At 51.5% G+C, this 14,812-nt stretch overlaps 3 protein-coding genes across 3 annotated transcripts; all 3 read right to left on the bottom strand.

Annotated features, from left to right (window-relative positions):
- Positions 1–139: 139 nt before the first annotated feature.
- Positions 140–2,336, bottom strand: LOC101065168 (UPF0415 protein C7orf25 homolog). Its single transcript, XM_003976719.3, has 2 exons — positions 2,217–2,336; positions 140–1,520 (listed from the first exon to the last, which is right to left on the bottom strand). Exon 2 carries the CDS (start codon positions 1,502–1,504, stop codon positions 260–262), a length of 1,245 nt encoding a protein of 414 aa, XP_003976768.1. The 5' UTR covers positions 1,505–1,520; positions 2,217–2,336; the 3' UTR covers positions 140–259.
- A 669-nt stretch (positions 2,337–3,005) lies between these two features.
- LOC115247908 (dnaJ homolog subfamily C member 1-like) lies at positions 3,006–7,128 on the bottom strand. Its single transcript, XM_029830908.1, has 12 exons — positions 6,861–7,128; positions 5,818–5,919; positions 5,643–5,689; positions 5,343–5,508; positions 5,164–5,261; positions 5,009–5,102; positions 4,851–4,935; positions 4,535–4,698; positions 4,318–4,437; positions 4,086–4,134; positions 3,660–3,997; positions 3,006–3,248 (listed from the first exon to the last, which is right to left on the bottom strand). The coding sequence occupies exons 1-12, from the start codon at positions 7,017–7,019 to the stop codon at positions 3,180–3,182; spliced, it is 1,491 nt and encodes a 496-aa protein (XP_029686768.1). The 5' UTR covers positions 7,020–7,128; the 3' UTR covers positions 3,006–3,179.
- Positions 7,129–7,479: 351 nt separating this feature from the next.
- On the bottom strand, positions 7,480–14,052 carry LOC115247906 (cadherin-7-like). Its single transcript, XM_029830880.1, has 12 exons — positions 13,983–14,052; positions 13,236–13,505; positions 12,795–13,089; positions 12,532–12,651; positions 12,143–12,310; positions 11,462–11,649; positions 10,543–10,796; positions 10,335–10,471; positions 9,973–10,094; positions 9,443–9,557; positions 9,108–9,362; positions 7,480–8,748 (listed from the first exon to the last, which is right to left on the bottom strand). The coding sequence occupies exons 2-12, from the start codon at positions 13,461–13,463 to the stop codon at positions 8,183–8,185; spliced, it is 2,448 nt and encodes an 815-aa protein (XP_029686740.1). The 5' UTR covers positions 13,464–13,505; positions 13,983–14,052; the 3' UTR covers positions 7,480–8,182.
- Positions 14,053–14,812: the final 760 nt, after the last annotated feature.

The raw sequence follows: 14,812 nt of genomic DNA, 5'->3' as shown, positions 1-14,812 counted from the left end.
CCTCCAGCGTTAAAAAGGCTGATGAACTATGTGGTCCAGTGAAATAAACCCGACAGGCCCAGCAGGTGGTGGACCGGACTGATGGTCATCCTACAAGTTCTGGTTTAGTTTTCCTCACAGTGGCAGAGAGAAACTGAAGTTTGATTTGTATGATTTATTAAATCTTTGACATCACATCTACTCAATCATCACTATACTTTATTGAAAGCCCTCTCCATTGGTCAGCTGACCGAGTCCAGCGGCACAGGAAATGTCTCCGTCAGACGGGCGTGGCCCTCCACTCTTTGCCTTCAGTCAGGGCTCTGGGTTGATGGATGAACACACTGTATCGGACTCCCTGATTGGCTGCTGCCCTGACAAACCGGCTGTTGGCCGTCATGGTGACGGCTCTCAGTGCGTCTCCGGTGCCAAAGATCATGAGCGATCGCTCGTTGACTTTGGCGGTGCGTGTGAGGTGCATGGTGCGCTCCGACGGCTGGTCGTCCACGAGGTGGAGGCGAGCGAGCAGCTTCTGAGCTCGGTCCTTCTCACCCGGCCCACCCAGCGTGTCCAGAATGGCCTGGAAGTCATGGACGGCAGCGCGACAAGCAAAAAGCTCTTTTCCCTCCAGGAAGGCGTCCAGCTGAGGCAGCACCTGCTGCTGGCGCTCCTGGGCCGCCTGCTCCGTCAGCACCGGCTCCCTGAAGGTGAAGTGACAGCGGCCGTGGCTCAGCGATGACACGTACGTGATGAGGGTGGTGATGTCCAGGTTAACGCGCGGACACTCCTCCACCTGCACCTGAGCAGGGAACGCCAGGCTGGCCACCACTGTGCCGCGGTCGACCCGCGTCAGCTCTGAATTAGCTTCCTCCTCCTCCTCCTCCTCCTCTTCATCCGTTTCCTCCTCACCTTCCAGCTCCTCCTCTCTTCCCTCCTGTGCAGCCATGATGTTGACAGCAACAATGTCCCCGCGGACGGAGATCCCCATGTCCCTGAGCCGGTCAGCCATAGGACAGGAGACACCATTGTAGAAAGCAAAGATGATGTGGGGGTGTCTGTACTGGACCGGCTGCTGGTGGCTGGCCTGCAGGAAGTCCTCCGCCTGCCTGATGATGCTCTTGTCGCCATACTGGCCCCTCCCCTGCCAGATATTGTGCAGGGCCTCTGCCTTCCTGCCCACTGCCTTCACCCAGGTGTGTCCCCCACTGGCCACCACATCCACGACCAGGCTCTGTCTGACGCCGTCACCATCCTGATAGTTGAAGACATGGAGCAGAGAGACCACGCCCTCGACGCTCTCGGCTGACTCCACGATGGCCGTCAGGTGGGTCAGGTTGGTGCTGTGCAGGTGAGACTCTTTGACCTGTAGCTCCCCTGACTCCACCCGCCTCAGGAAGCGCAGCTCTGCTCGGATCTTTCCACAGAGTTTCTGGTGGCCCTCCACACCCTGAAACAGCTTCTCGGCCCTCAGCAGCAATGCCTGAGCAGAGCTGATTTGTTGCTGCAACATGTTGTGCAGAGACATGTCTTCTTCATTATACCTGCACAAGACAAAACACACCCGAGTCAACACCTGAAACGTGGTCGGTTGTCACATCGTGTCAGCTAATGTTAGCTAATGTTAGCTGTCAGTGCCAGTCTCAGCTGCTCACAACAAAAACCAAACATGGAGATAAGAGCAAGGGAACAAGACAAGACAGCAAATAACATAAAAGTGTTCGATTTAAACCCTCAGGGAACCTTTTAGATTCACCCCAAGAACACAGCCACAATCATCTGTTAGAGATACATGCTGCTAAAGCTGCAGATGACGGACGGATGGATGGATGGATGGATGGATGACGGACGGATGGATGGATGGATGACGGACGGATGGATGGATGGATGACGGACGGATGGATGATGGATGGATGGATGCGTCTGTTCCTTCTCTACACACACACGAGCTCATCCCACAGACCTCTACCAGATGATCTTTATATATTCAAGTGTAACTGTATAGTGTATAAATATATCTATAAACACACTTACTGTGTGCGTGCGTGCGTAGGTGTGCGTGCGTGCGCGAGTCTTGTCAGTCAGCCCATTAATTAGATGTATACATACGAGGCCAGTTGGTGTTTTAGCTCGCAGCGTTCTGACTTTGCGTTAGCTGTTAGCTGTTAGCACTTCCTAAAGTCGTACTTCTGGTCACTTTAATGCAGGAAAACGATGAAAAACGAATCAAACTGACTTACGGTGACAGCGAGGCGTGGAACAAACCAGGTTAGTTGGTGACAGGTATCGGCTAACAGTTCCGTGCGTTACCGCTGTTGCACTGACAGGAAGTAGAATGTCGTGATTTCTGGTCCGTCCTTTTATTCTGCCGTATCTTCCTTCTCCTTGTTTATTAAAATATTCTTTTATCTAATTCAGTTTTTGTGACATTTTACACACAACGATAATACACAGAACAAAAGTAAAAAATAACCAAAGAAAATGAATCATTAAAAATTCCCAACATAAATATTCGGGGACAAAAAGGACAATAACTAAAACAACGTCAGAAACCTGCCATAAAAATAAAGTTCCTTCTTTATAGTTCCAGCGTTAGTTAACGTCCTGATATTGGAGTTTCTTTTCCTGTAAAAGGGGGATTTGAATTTTAATCTAATTTCTTTAAAACGTTTAAATCTTAACATGTTCAATCTTCCATTCAACAATATTTTCATGATACTTACATATATTTTTAGAATCGAATTAATAAAAAGGTTTTAACACCATGAAACCTATTTTTAAGTTAAATATATTTCTTCTAAACATCCATAACATTATTTTACACCTTTAATTTTTTCATGGTTGTGTAAGTGATTTATGTTCGGTACCCATACAGATATCGGGATGTGAAACTTTGTGTAAATGCTCTGATACATACAGTCAAATACAACATGTCTTGTTTTATTTGATAGATTCCTTATTTTCTAAAAGAATTTCAGATGAAAGAGTCCACAAAAAAGCCTGATTGTGAAAGAATGACACAAACTACAAAAGGTAATAAATACTTTATTGACCAACTGAGGGGAAGTTGGTTGAAAGTACGCTAAGGCACGTGATACTGCGAGGTCAGTGTTCAGGTGCGTTCCAGGAAGTCACCTGATTCCTCCGTCACTCGTAAACATTGTCTGTGAGAGTCGTAGCAGGAAGCAGAGTCACACCTTTCATCAGCTTTTGGCCTGTTTCCTCTTCTGGACAAGTTCGGCCAACATCTTATAACGAATCATACACTCCTCCTGAAAAACACACATGAATCAGCCTGTGTGGAACCGGACGAGCAAATCAATCACAGTGAACCAGGTAATGACGCCAAGATACAGGCGACCCAGCAGCAGACCAACAATGTTCAACAGAACCCAGAAGACCTCCCAGTCCAAAGTTTCTGCTTAATGATAGAATTTATTGGACTTAAAATGAAGTTATAGTTCTGATCGAACTGGTCTCAGGGCTGAGGTTCAGATCAGCCAGGTGCTCCTCAGGGTTTCCAGGATGTGATTGTACGTTACTAATCTCAGATTAGAGTAATGATGTCATCTAATCTGTCACAGACAGGATATAGAGGAGCAGCAGGATTCCACGCATCTGTCTCACCTAAAGGAAAATGAGAAATCATTGAGATCTGCAGCTGCCAGCGTCTCAGGCCTCACCTTGGTCTTCCCAGGAACGACCTTGGCGATGCGGTCCCAGCGCTCTGCGGTTCCTCTGGGGAACTGCTGCAGAGCCAGCTCCAGAAGTTTCTGTTGGTTCTGGGTCCAAACTGCAGATTCTGCTTTCTCTCGACTCTCCAGAGGCTCGGCCTCTTCTGCCTCTGCTGCCGATGGGTCAAAATCTCTCTGTCGGTGACCTCTGACCTTGGTCTCTCCTGCATCAGTGGCTGCCGACTTCCTGTTTCTCTTTCTGGCCACTGTAGCCGACTCTGGTTCCTCTTTCTGTTCCTCCTCACCGGCGTCTCTCTCTCCCTTTAGCTCCGATAGCTTCACCAGACCTGAAAGGGAGGAGCAGGAGGAGCAGGAGCAGGAGGAGGTGATGGCTCAGCAGAATCCAAAGACACTGACAAGAGAAGCTCGGTTTACCTGGAGTCTGGCTCACGCTGTCTTTCACCTGTTTCACTTTGGATGTGACCTGTTGTAGAAACCAACACAGAGAAAATGAATGTTTCTTCTCTCTGAGTCCTGTCTCATCTCACTGTGTGTGTGTGCGCGTGTGTGTGTGTGTGTGCGTGTGTGTGTGTGCGTGTGGTGCCACCAGCAGCCACCTCCTCGTGTGGGCGGGGCTTTGTACTGTGTGATGGAAGGTTGGACTCACATCAGTCACAGATCTGCCCAGATCCTGGGCAATCTTCTCCCAACGACCCGGAGTTCCACCTGGGAATTTAACCATCAACCTACTGAGGAGGCTGAGGTCGTCTTCGGTCCAATCAGCACCCTGGAAACAAACAGGAAGTGACATCACAGCTGATGGGATTCTGATTGTGAACACATGCAAGAACAAACGGATCAGTGGAACGTCAAAAACATCAGACCTTCTTCTTGGACACTTTCCGGTCCTGCAGCCAATCGTCCATTTGATCCTCAATCTCCTCAATGGATGTTGTCTGGTCATATTTCTGGAAGTTCATCTTCTCCAATGATGGTTCATAAACGGGAAACTCCACCTTTGGCTTCTTGACCTTTGGCCTCTTCTCTCCTGAACAGACGTGACATCAGCAGGTGACAGGAAGTCTGAGAGCTCAGATTGTCCTGAGACACCCCAACATTATACCCTGGTTGGTTCTCAGCACCACTTTACAGAACCAATAAGAGGAAAACCACAGTTGCCAAGGAAACCAAAGTGTTTACTGGCAGTAAGTTCCTGCACAGCTTCAGCCTCTTCTCTCTGCTGCTGCTTCAGCTGCTGGTACTCTTCATAATACTGCTTCACCTCCTGAAACACACAAAGATCTGCCCTGAGACCAGAGCCCAGCTCAGCAGCAGGACCGGGACAGGCCGCCTCCCACCTGGATGGTCTGTGGGAGGTTCTTCATGGACAGGTAAACCCAGATGCTGAGCTTCAGAGGGAGGATATCGTGCCAGTGAGGTCGTTCTAGAACTCTGCAACAGCAAACACACAATGAACCCGGGTCAAGGCAGGGAGCCGACACCACAGAGGTACCTGTCCGCCCGTTCCTGGCCCGTAACCCTCAGGTCTTCTGCAGGTCGGGAACTCACTTTCTTCCTCTTTTCTTTCTTCTTCTTGCTCAGCAACTCATCCTGGAAGTAAAGAGAGTTGAGGAACAGCCCCAGCTGACCTTGTCTTCTGACAGGAGGCCTGGCTCCGATGAGCTGCCTCACCAGCTGCTTTTCCAAGTAGATGGACCAGATGACAGCATAATGTCCCACGGTAAGGATGAGGAAGAGGAGGAAGCCCAGCTCTGCATTACTCATCTTCCTCACTCTTCGATAGTAAAAGACAGGCTGGCGCCAGTCAGGAAGCCCGTTCACCAGGATGTCATCATACCTGCGGATGTAGAAGGTCGTCACGGTCAAGCATGACAGGAAGTGTGCACCCGAGCTGATACACCTGGGCTGCAGCTGCCTGGGGGAGGGGCTAGAGAGGTGCCCCTTTCTGATTGGTGGAGAGCCTTTACTCACTTGCGTCTTCTTTCCTCGTCCTTCAGGACTTCGTAAATGGCCACCAGCTGAAAATCAGACAATCTGAGTGCATCTTAAATCTGAACCTGTGGTCAGATGGTTGAAAGGGCGCATGAACTGAAACATCTGGACACACCGTTGTTGTCTACAGGTGCACCACAGGACTGTGTCTTACCTGTCTAAACTGAGTTTCTGCATTTTCATCTTTGTTCTTGTCAGGATGAAGAGAGAGAGACAACCGTCGATAGGCCTTCTTTATCTCTGCTGATGATGCATCCTGGGAATCAGGAGGGAGAGACGGGGGGGAGAGAGAGACGGGAGGGAGAGAGACAGGAGGGAGAGAGTGACGGGAGGGAGAGAGAGACGGGAGGGAGAGAGAGACGGGAGGGGGAGAGACAGGGAGGGAGAGAGAGACGGGAGGGGGAGAGAGACGGGAGGGAGAGAGAGACGGGAGGGAGAGAGTGACGGGAGGGAGGGAGAGACAGGAGGGAGAGAGAGACAGGAGGGAGAGAGTGAGACAGGAGGGAGAGAGAGAGGAGGGAGAGAGAGACGGGAGGGAGAGAGAGACAGGAGGGAGAGAGTGACGGGAGGGAGAGAGAGACGGGAGGGAGAGAGACGGGAGGGAGAGAGACAGGAGGGAGAGAGTGACGGGAGGGAGAGAGAGACGGGAGGGAGAGAGAGACGGGAGGGAGAGAGACGGGAGGGAGAGAGAGACGGGAGGGAGAGAGACGGGAGGGAGAGAGAGACGGGAGGGAGAGACGGGAGGGAGAGAGGGACGGGAGGGAGAGAGTGAGACGGGAGGGAGAGAGAGACAGGAGGGAGAGAGAGACAGGAGGGAGAGAGAGACAGGAGGGAGAGAGAGACAGGAGGGAGAGAGAGACAGGAGGGAGAGAGAGAGGGAGGGAGAGAGAGAGGGAGAGAGAGAGGAGGGAGAGAGAGACAGGAGGGAGAGAGACAGGAGGGAGAGAGTGAGACAGGAGGGAGAGAGAGAGGAGGGAGAGAGAGAGAGACGGGAGGGAGAGAGAGACAGGAGGGAGAGAGATGATGGGGAGAGACAGACAGGACAGACAGACATGTTGACTATTAGCTGTCTGTCTGTTTTATATGTCAGCATTTGTTGCTTCCGCTAAGAACGCGCCCACGTGCTGCAGTTAAGTAATTATGTTAGCTAGCGGCTTTCGTGCGGTTACCATGGAGACATTAGCATTTAGCACGAACCTGGGCTACAGAGAGGAACTGGTAGAAGGTCTGTGGGATCTCTTCCACCAAGTCCAGCAACTCCAGATCAGCGTCCCAAGCGGCCAGAGGGGGGGCGAGGCAGGCCTGCAGGAGCAGACAGAGCAGCAGAGATCCACCGGGTCGGACATGGAGCCACATCGCCTCAGAACCTCATAGAACTGGTCCCAAGTAAACAGAGAGGACGGTAACAGCTAAACAGCCACCTCAGCGACAGACACACCGGAAGAGGTAGTCTTAACATCCGGGTTACGCTGTCAAAATAAAGGTCTCCTAAATCAGACGGTTTTCTGGAATCGGCGGCAGCGCCACCTAAAGGATGAAGGGCGAACGACCAAAAAGCAATAAAATTACACACTTTCCATTAAAAGGTGAGCAAAACTTTACCCACTTTGCCATTCTGTGACCTTTTTGAGAGAACTGTCCTATTATATGTTGGTAGAATGTCAGTAAAACCTGATGTTCCGTAGAGGAATGTGGCTACAACATCGGCTCCAGGAGGAACTCCTGAGGAAACTCTCTTCTTTTGGAGACAACAACGACCTTTGCTGACTCGTTATCCATCCGAGATGATGAAGTTGCACCAGGACTTTGACCCAAAGCTGCTGGTTTCAGAACAGAACCCAAGAGCAGAGCACGTTCTCAGTGTTCTCTCCTATCATTGACCCGCCTGTCAGATCACACACACCTTAATGTGACTTTAAACACCTTTAAGCCCTTCACAACAATTCTGTTATTAGTCATTATCCTTATGATTAGTTATTAATTGACTGTAGTCACTCACTTTATTCTTGCGTTTTCAATATATGTCAAATATTCATGAAGTTTTTTGACTCGGAGTGAAAATGATGACAACAGTCATGTAGTGATAGAAAGACATGCTTTAATAAAGACGTTTGCCCTTTTATGACCTTCTCCCAGCTGTCATAGATGCATCTTTAGGGACACAAACATTAGGAGGGTCGATAGTCTGAAGTTTATTTCTAGCAGATCTTTCAGAAACAAGGCAACTTCTCGAAGCCATAGATGCTGAAGGAAGAGCTACCTGCTACCAGCAGAGGGAGAAAAGACATTTAGCTTTACCAACTGATCTTGATGACACACATATCTGCCCTTGCTCTTGTTGTAGAACCCTGAAACAGCTGGTGCTAAACAGCGAGATGACCATTTAAGATGTAGAAGTCCTCACAGTCCACAACCAGCTGTGGTGAACAAAGATCTCCTCACTCACCACTGCAGATCTGCCTCATTGTGTCATTTATAATGATATCCTAATGACTATTCTTCTTCCATCTATACGACAGCTACTCTTGGTTATCCACAGGAGTCTGTATGAGGACAGGTCCTTGTCTCCATTCCACAGGTGTAATCTGAGGGCTACAGGGCCGCCCCCCTCCCTCACGGTGCCCATAGAGATCGGCTAGTTTCCTGAATCGTGGCCCCCACTCCTTCAGAAGGTCGTAGTTTTGCTGACACTCTTGGGAGTTGAAAGAATCGAGTGAGTTTAATGAGCTGAGGGACGCAGCAGATGAGCCACTGCCCTCAAAGGCGTAGGTCTGCAGGGAGTCGAAGGGGGGCGCTGCTGAGTCCAGATCTGCCTGCTGCAGGCGCTCCCTGATGAAGGGCAGAAACAGCCAGTTGCCCTCTGACGTTGGCTCAGACGTGGAGGTGAGGGTCCTGGCTTGGGTTTGGTGGCTTTGGCCTGTTGTGTTGAGATGTCTCAAAGCCAGCATGTCGAAGGCCTCAGTGTCCTCCTCACCTCCACCTTCGTCATCGTAACAAACGATGTTCTCTTGAACGCAGCGCTCAGCCACCACGGTCAGAGGGTCCCTCCGCCTTCGCCTGATGGCTGCTGTTACCACCACAACACCTGATGACAGAAGTGGTGGAGCAATCAGTCATTCCAGCGGAGGACGTTTGACTTCACAACACACAGGAGGTTCCCTAAAGAGCAGTGATTCAGTTTTTTTAAATTAACTTCTACAGCTTCTTTAAAAGCTGCTGACTTACAGTATTTTACATCTATAATTAACTGAGTTGTTTAATGTTTATTCACCTAATCTTCAGGACAATAATGTCACAATGGTAAAACTACTATAACCCCCCTGAGGTCTCAACACCATCTGGTGGCTGCTGGCGTGATTCACCTGTCTGATCAGACAGCTTCTTTATTGATCAGAGCTGCTCCTGTGGAGGTGAAAGGGGCGGGGCTCTAATTACGCATCTCACCTAGAAGCGTGAGGATACAGGTGAGGACAGCGGCGGTGACAGCACTTTGGAGGCTCACCAGGAGGAGCAGTGGCGCCCCCTGGCGGCAGGACCGGGGCTCTCCGGCAGCGTCACAGGTGCAGACAGTGATGGACAGAGTGTTGGTGCTGCTGAGAGGTGGACGACTGCTGTCTGAAATCACCACTGGCAGGAGGTGGAGCAGCTGATCCCGCTGCAGGAACCCGCCGGGCCGCGTCAGGATGGACGCCGTGTTGTCTGGAGGCCAAGAGACAAAACCCCAGGTCCACTAATACAGCTTCCATTCTCACGTGACGCTGCTTAGCTATCAGCTTTACCCTTGTTGTCTCTGAGAGTGAAGCTGAGGTTCTGGCCAGCCTCTGACAGAGAGAACAGGAAGTGCTGCCCTTCCTCAGGCTCATCACGATCCACAGCGCTCAGTGTTTGAACGATCTGAGGGGTCAAGTTGGATTGAGCAGAAGGACCAAGTCCAGGTTGAGAGAGGCAGAGATTGGGACTAGTGAAGCGTACGACTTCATCTGGTCGGACAGAAGCGTCTGACTTCACAGCCACAAACAAGAATCCAGTTGGGTTGGTGTGTAAATCCAGGTCATGTGACCTCAGACTGATCAGATTACGTGAACTGTGATGGAACATTTGGATGCAAATCAGAACCAGATTAAAGTAGATTTGGGGACTGAACCAGCACAGCAGGTAAATAACAGTCAGCTGGTGGGGCTGAAGTTCAGGGGTCACCCACTTTTATTTATGTGGCATCAAAGCGGGCCGGCACCGGCGCCAGGACGCTGAAGTCGAAGATGCTCCAGAGTTACCAGTCTCACCAATATCTGAGTTTAATGGTCCTTACCTGTCCAGGTTCAGAGTTCTCACACACAAAAGTGTCGTAGTCGATGGCCAAGCTGGGGGGGTTGTCGTTGACATCAGTCACAGAGATCAGAACCACAGCTTTCCCTGTCAGGGACGGATCCACTGGCATCAGAACCAGGCAGGAAGTCACCCAGGCAGAAAACAAACAGGAATGAAAGAACAGCCAGAAAATGCTCTGCAGCTTAGCACACGTTCATGGAGCCGCCTGTTTCTGTAGCGGAGGTGAAACCAGCTGCTGATTGTTGCTAGCTGCTCTTAGCTGAGCTCAGCTGTCCGTCGTGACGTTTCAGCATTAATTCAACCGTCTTTTCAGCTGCTTAAAATTGGGGGCTTCAGACTCACGACGCTCAGTCGCCACCACAGTGATGTTGTGCACAGCGACGGTCTCTCTGTCCAGAGGCTGAGCTGTTGTGATCACACCGGTACCACTGTCAATGTGAAAGTAGCGCTCCAGGTTGGACTGCCTGTCTATGGAATACCTGCAGGAGGAGCCCAGGCTGTTAGGACACCAACACACGTGTCAGGGGTGGAGCAGCGTCAGCAGAGATACCTGATGGGGCTGTTGGTGGCGTCAGGGTCTCGAGCCAACACCGAGCCCACCTCCGTGCCCACTGCCGCCGCCTCAGAGACCATCATCCAGCTGACAGAGGAGTGGAAGACGGGCGGCTCATCCACATTCTGCACCAGCAGCCGAACCGTCGCCACGTCGCTGAACGGACCCGACGACAGGAAACGAGCGTCCACGTAGAGGTTGGACGCCTCCACACGCAGCATGTAGCTGGACTTGGTCTCAAAGTCCAGATTCTGCAGCCAGAGGAGACCAAGCATCAGTGCCCCTTATCTTCATCCTCTGGTCCCAGAGCTCAAGGGACGCTGAGGGTTCGATGGATCAGAGCGTCTTTAAATTCATCACTGCCTTCATACTAAACATGGCTGACAGCAGCTGTTTGGCAGCAGAAGGTTCTCCTGTGGGACCAGGTGGGATCCAGAGGAGCACAGTCCAGATGAACATCACCAGCAGACAGACCAGCATCGCATTAATGGCATGAAAACAGCCCAAGTGAGTCAGCAGCATCTGAGAGGATCCATCTGAGATTAATCAGCTGCTGCATGGAGACCAGTTCACCATGGAGATCACCAGCCTTTTCTCAGGAGAACCAACCACAACGCTTGTTTCCGGTCAGACGTTTTGACATCTGACAGAAAAATCCACCCAACAAAGACATTCGATGTTTCTCTTAAAGGAAAGAGAAGCTGACTCTAAAGTACCAGCACCTCACGGTCCTTCTAGTGGGACTGAAGGAGTCAGCTGTAGCCTAACCAGTTCCAGCTGTTCCACACAGGAGGAACCAGTTTAGAGAGGAGAAACGTCAGCGGCTCGACTTCTGCCCAACGTGCTCAGGGGCCGTGGCGAAGGTTAGCGTTGCCACGGCTCCTTCAGGTGTAACGAGCAGATATTAAACTGGTACCTTGTGTAGCGTGATCAGCCCTTCCTGAGTGTGTGAATCCGTGGTGATGCTGAAGGTCCCCAGACCGTCTCCATCTAGGATCCTGTAATCCAGCTCAGCATTTGGACCCTCATCCGGATCCACAGCTCGGATCTTGGCCACCACGGTCGAAACCAGTTCAGACTCTCGAACACTGAACTGGTAACTTCCTGTTGCCACACACAGGAACACACAAACACCGGTTAGGCTTAGGGGTTATACGAGTACCCACAGGGACCCACAGGTACTCAAGGGGACCCACGTACTCAAGGGGACCCCCAGGTACTCGCGGGAACCCACAGGTACTCATGGGGACCCACAGGTACTCACAGGAACCCACAGGTACTCAAGGGGACCCACGTACTCAAGGGGACCCCCAGGTACTCACGGGGACCCACGGGTACTCACGGGGACCCACAGGTACTCACAGGAACCCACAGGGACCCACGGGTACTCAAGGGGACCCACGTACTCAAGGGGACCCCCAGGTACTCACGGGAACCCACAGGGACCCACGGGTACTCACGGGGACCCACGGGTACTCACGGGGACCCACGGGTACTCACGGGGACCCACAGGGACCCACGGGGACCCACGGGGACCCACAGGGACCACTGGCCACCCCCATCAGCAGCACTGTTTGAGCTCAGAGGTTAGACTCACTGCGGGGGAAATGTGGTGGATTGTCGTTGACGTCGGTCAAAATCACAGTGACGCTGGTGCTTCCTGACAGTCCTCCTATCTGTCCAATCATGTCTTTAGCTTGGACGACCAGCAGGTGACTGTCTCTCACCTCCCTGTCCAGGTCAGGAAGAGCTGTCCTCACCACACCTTTGGGTAGCAACATGTATGAACTACAACACATCATGCTAGCAACATCTGGCCATTTGGCTGAGCTAATTGAGACAAATGCATCTGGAGTTTCTATCTTAGCGTAAGGCTGCAACATAACAAAGATCCCCCATCATGTATGTGCGACGTGCATTAACTAACCCCCAGACCACGCCCCCTACAGGGTTACACAGGTTCACGATTGATGCACAAGTGGTCACCTGTCTTTGGCTCCACAGAGAAGTAGGGTTGACCTTGTAAGATGCTGTACATCAACCTGGCCGAGTTTCCATAGGTGGGATCATCAGCGTCTGTGGCCACCACTGTTACCACCGACGTCCCTGAACAAGCCCCAACATAAGCGACACCTGACCGCTTTGGTTCCAACACATTTGACATGTTTTACAGAACTTTTTCGACTGCTCTCATGTGATTTGAACTTTAGTGGGATGCCATATTTGAATCTTGCAGGTGTGTGACCCACCTACGGGGGACCTCTCAGCCACCCTGGCCGTGTAAGGTCCATCCAGGAACTTTGGCTCATTGTCATTGACATCCTGGACTTTGATGATGAACTGGGACTCGGGTTCCACCAGACGGTTGGTGTCTCGGTTTCTGGCCTGGGCCCTGAGGGTGTAGTAGGCCTGCTGTTCCCGATCCAGCCTTCTGGTGGCGTGAATGTCCCCTGTGCTCTCATCGATGCTGAAAATAGACGCAGCGCCTTCGCCGGTCAGGACGTATCTCACCTGGCCGTCACCTTTATCCACATCAGAGTGGAGCTGCAGAAGAAACCGGGCGCTTAAATAAATGATTCTGTCAGAAGACATGAGAGAAGGTGACAGACCGTCCTCGCCCTCTGAGCGTGGCGTGGGTCTTCACAGATTTATGTGGTCATAAAATGAACTTGATGACGTCACAGCCGCACCTTCCCCACGTAGAGCGGATCGTTCCCTGTGAACTCCTCCAGAACAAAGAACTGGTTCCACACCCAGCTCCTCCTCCTCCTGCTGTGCTGGGCGGGGCTACACGCAGAAGCCCCTCCCCCTGGCCGCAGCTGACGGAGCAGGACCGACTTCAGCGTCATGGCGCCGGTGCCGGCCCGCTCCTGCAGGGTGAACACGCTGAGGGCGCTCAGGAACCACAGAAGGTCCATGTTTCAGCAGCTCCAACAGCAGGCGCAGGTGTGTGTGCTCACCTGAGATATCAACAACGTCTTCATCATTACATTCGTCAAAGCCCCGCCCACCCTCCAACCGCAGCTCACCGGTTCTGGACCCAGAACTCCGCCCTTCACTTTTAATGGAATCAGTAAGCAGATGATATATGTGGAAGGCTTTGATTGATTATCATGTCAGTATAAACATAAATATGAAGAAATAGAAATAGAACTCAACCAGCTGACTGACAGTCACATGTTAAACAAACCCGGAGGAGAAAAGGTCTCGTTCGTGCGTAAAGGTTCAGAGGAACCGCTGAAACTTCTGACATGAAGACAAATAAACCTGCAGGTAGAAGAATCTCAATACTAAATGACAACAACAGAAATGTCACAACTCTTTTTTGGAAAACCGTCACATTTCCCGCATCTTGTTCTCAAAAAGGGGCCGTTGGCGTGTTTGTCTGCTGAGGAACAGTTTTACAGAAGAAAAGTCTGAAGCTCCGAGGTTCTTACCGTGCTGCTGCTCCTCTGATGGCTGCAGGACCCGAAGCTTCAGCGCGGCTTTTCTCCATTTATACTCGGCTTCGCTCCACCGGGGGCCAGGCAGCCACTGGCCCCGCCCACTCCGAGTGCTAGGGGTGGGGTCAGGCCTTTGTGGGAGGAGCCTCAAGGTCTGAGCTGTCATCTTAAGGATTTCTCAGAAATATCTACATTTGATGCATTTTAACACGCAACATGGTGTGAAGTGCAAGAATTTTCTTCATCTATCTGTGCACAGCATGAAGCCGGCAGCTGCACGTGCGCTGCGCTCATCCTCGCGCGCTGCGCTGCGCTCATCCTCGCGCGCTGCGCTGCGCTCATCCTCGTGCATGCTGACAGGGATGTCCAGTGAGAGCGCTTCAGAGTTTAGGAGAAATGCTCAGGTTTTATTGGCAATAACTGCCTGGAAACTCCCGATTCTGGTCTTGAGACGCCCCCCCTCCTCCACCACTGGTTGGAGGAGGGGGGCTGAGGACCAAGCCTTCAGGTGTCCACTGGGGAGGACCAGGGGGTCCGACAGGTCCCGGAGGAGGACTCACTGGACTGATATCGATCAGTGAGGTCAGAAGGGATTCAGAACCCAGAGCAGATTCATTCTCCCATCAGGCTCCTGGAGGCAGCCGACCAATCAGAATCATCTTAAACTAAAGGTCACACTCACCTCCTGTGTGAGTGTGTGTGTGTGTGTGTGTGTGTGTGTGTGTGTGTGTGTGTGTGTAGAGAGATCAAACTAGTCACATCAAACTGTTTAACTGTATCATTATCAGATTACATTTTCCATCCTACATGGACCGGGTCTAGGT

Source organism: Takifugu rubripes, chromosome 22 (assembly GCF_901000725.2).
Source record: "Takifugu rubripes chromosome 22, fTakRub1.2, whole genome shotgun sequence".
NCBI lineage: Eukaryota > Metazoa > Chordata > Actinopteri > Tetraodontiformes > Tetraodontidae > Takifugu > Takifugu rubripes.
Note: the sequence above shows the minus strand (reverse complement) of the source record. Positions and strands in the feature narration are given on the sequence as shown.

Excerpts from the sequence above, each read along its gene's own strand:
- LOC115247908 (XM_029830908.1), bottom strand. The coding sequence starts at position 7,019 with ATGTGGCTCCATGTCCGACCCGGTGGATCTCTGCTGCTCTGTCTGCTC. Across the intron at positions 5,690-5,817 it reads CAGAAACTCAGTTTAGACAG|CTGGTGGCCATTTACGAAGT; the intron begins GTAAGACACAGT and ends TCTGATTTTCAG. Across the intron at positions 5,103-5,163 it reads GGCCAGGAACGGGCGGACAG|AGTTCTAGAACGACCTCACT; the intron begins GTACCTCTGTGG and ends TTGCTGTTGCAG.
- LOC101065168 (XM_003976719.3), bottom strand. The coding sequence starts at position 1,504 with ATGTCTCTGCACAACATGTTGCAGCAACAAATCAGCTCTGCTCAGGCA.
- LOC115247906 (XM_029830880.1), bottom strand. The coding sequence starts at position 13,463 with ATGGACCTTCTGTGGTTCCTGAGCGCCCTCAGCGTGTTCACCCTGCAG. Across the intron at positions 13,090-13,235 it reads ATCCGCTCTACGTGGGGAAG|CTCCACTCTGATGTGGATAA; the intron begins GTGCGGCTGTGA and ends TTTCTTCTGCAG. Across the intron at positions 11,650-12,142 it reads TCCACCACATTTCCCCCGCA|GAAGTTACCAGTTCAGTGTT; the intron begins GTGAGTCTAACC and ends GTGTGGCAACAG.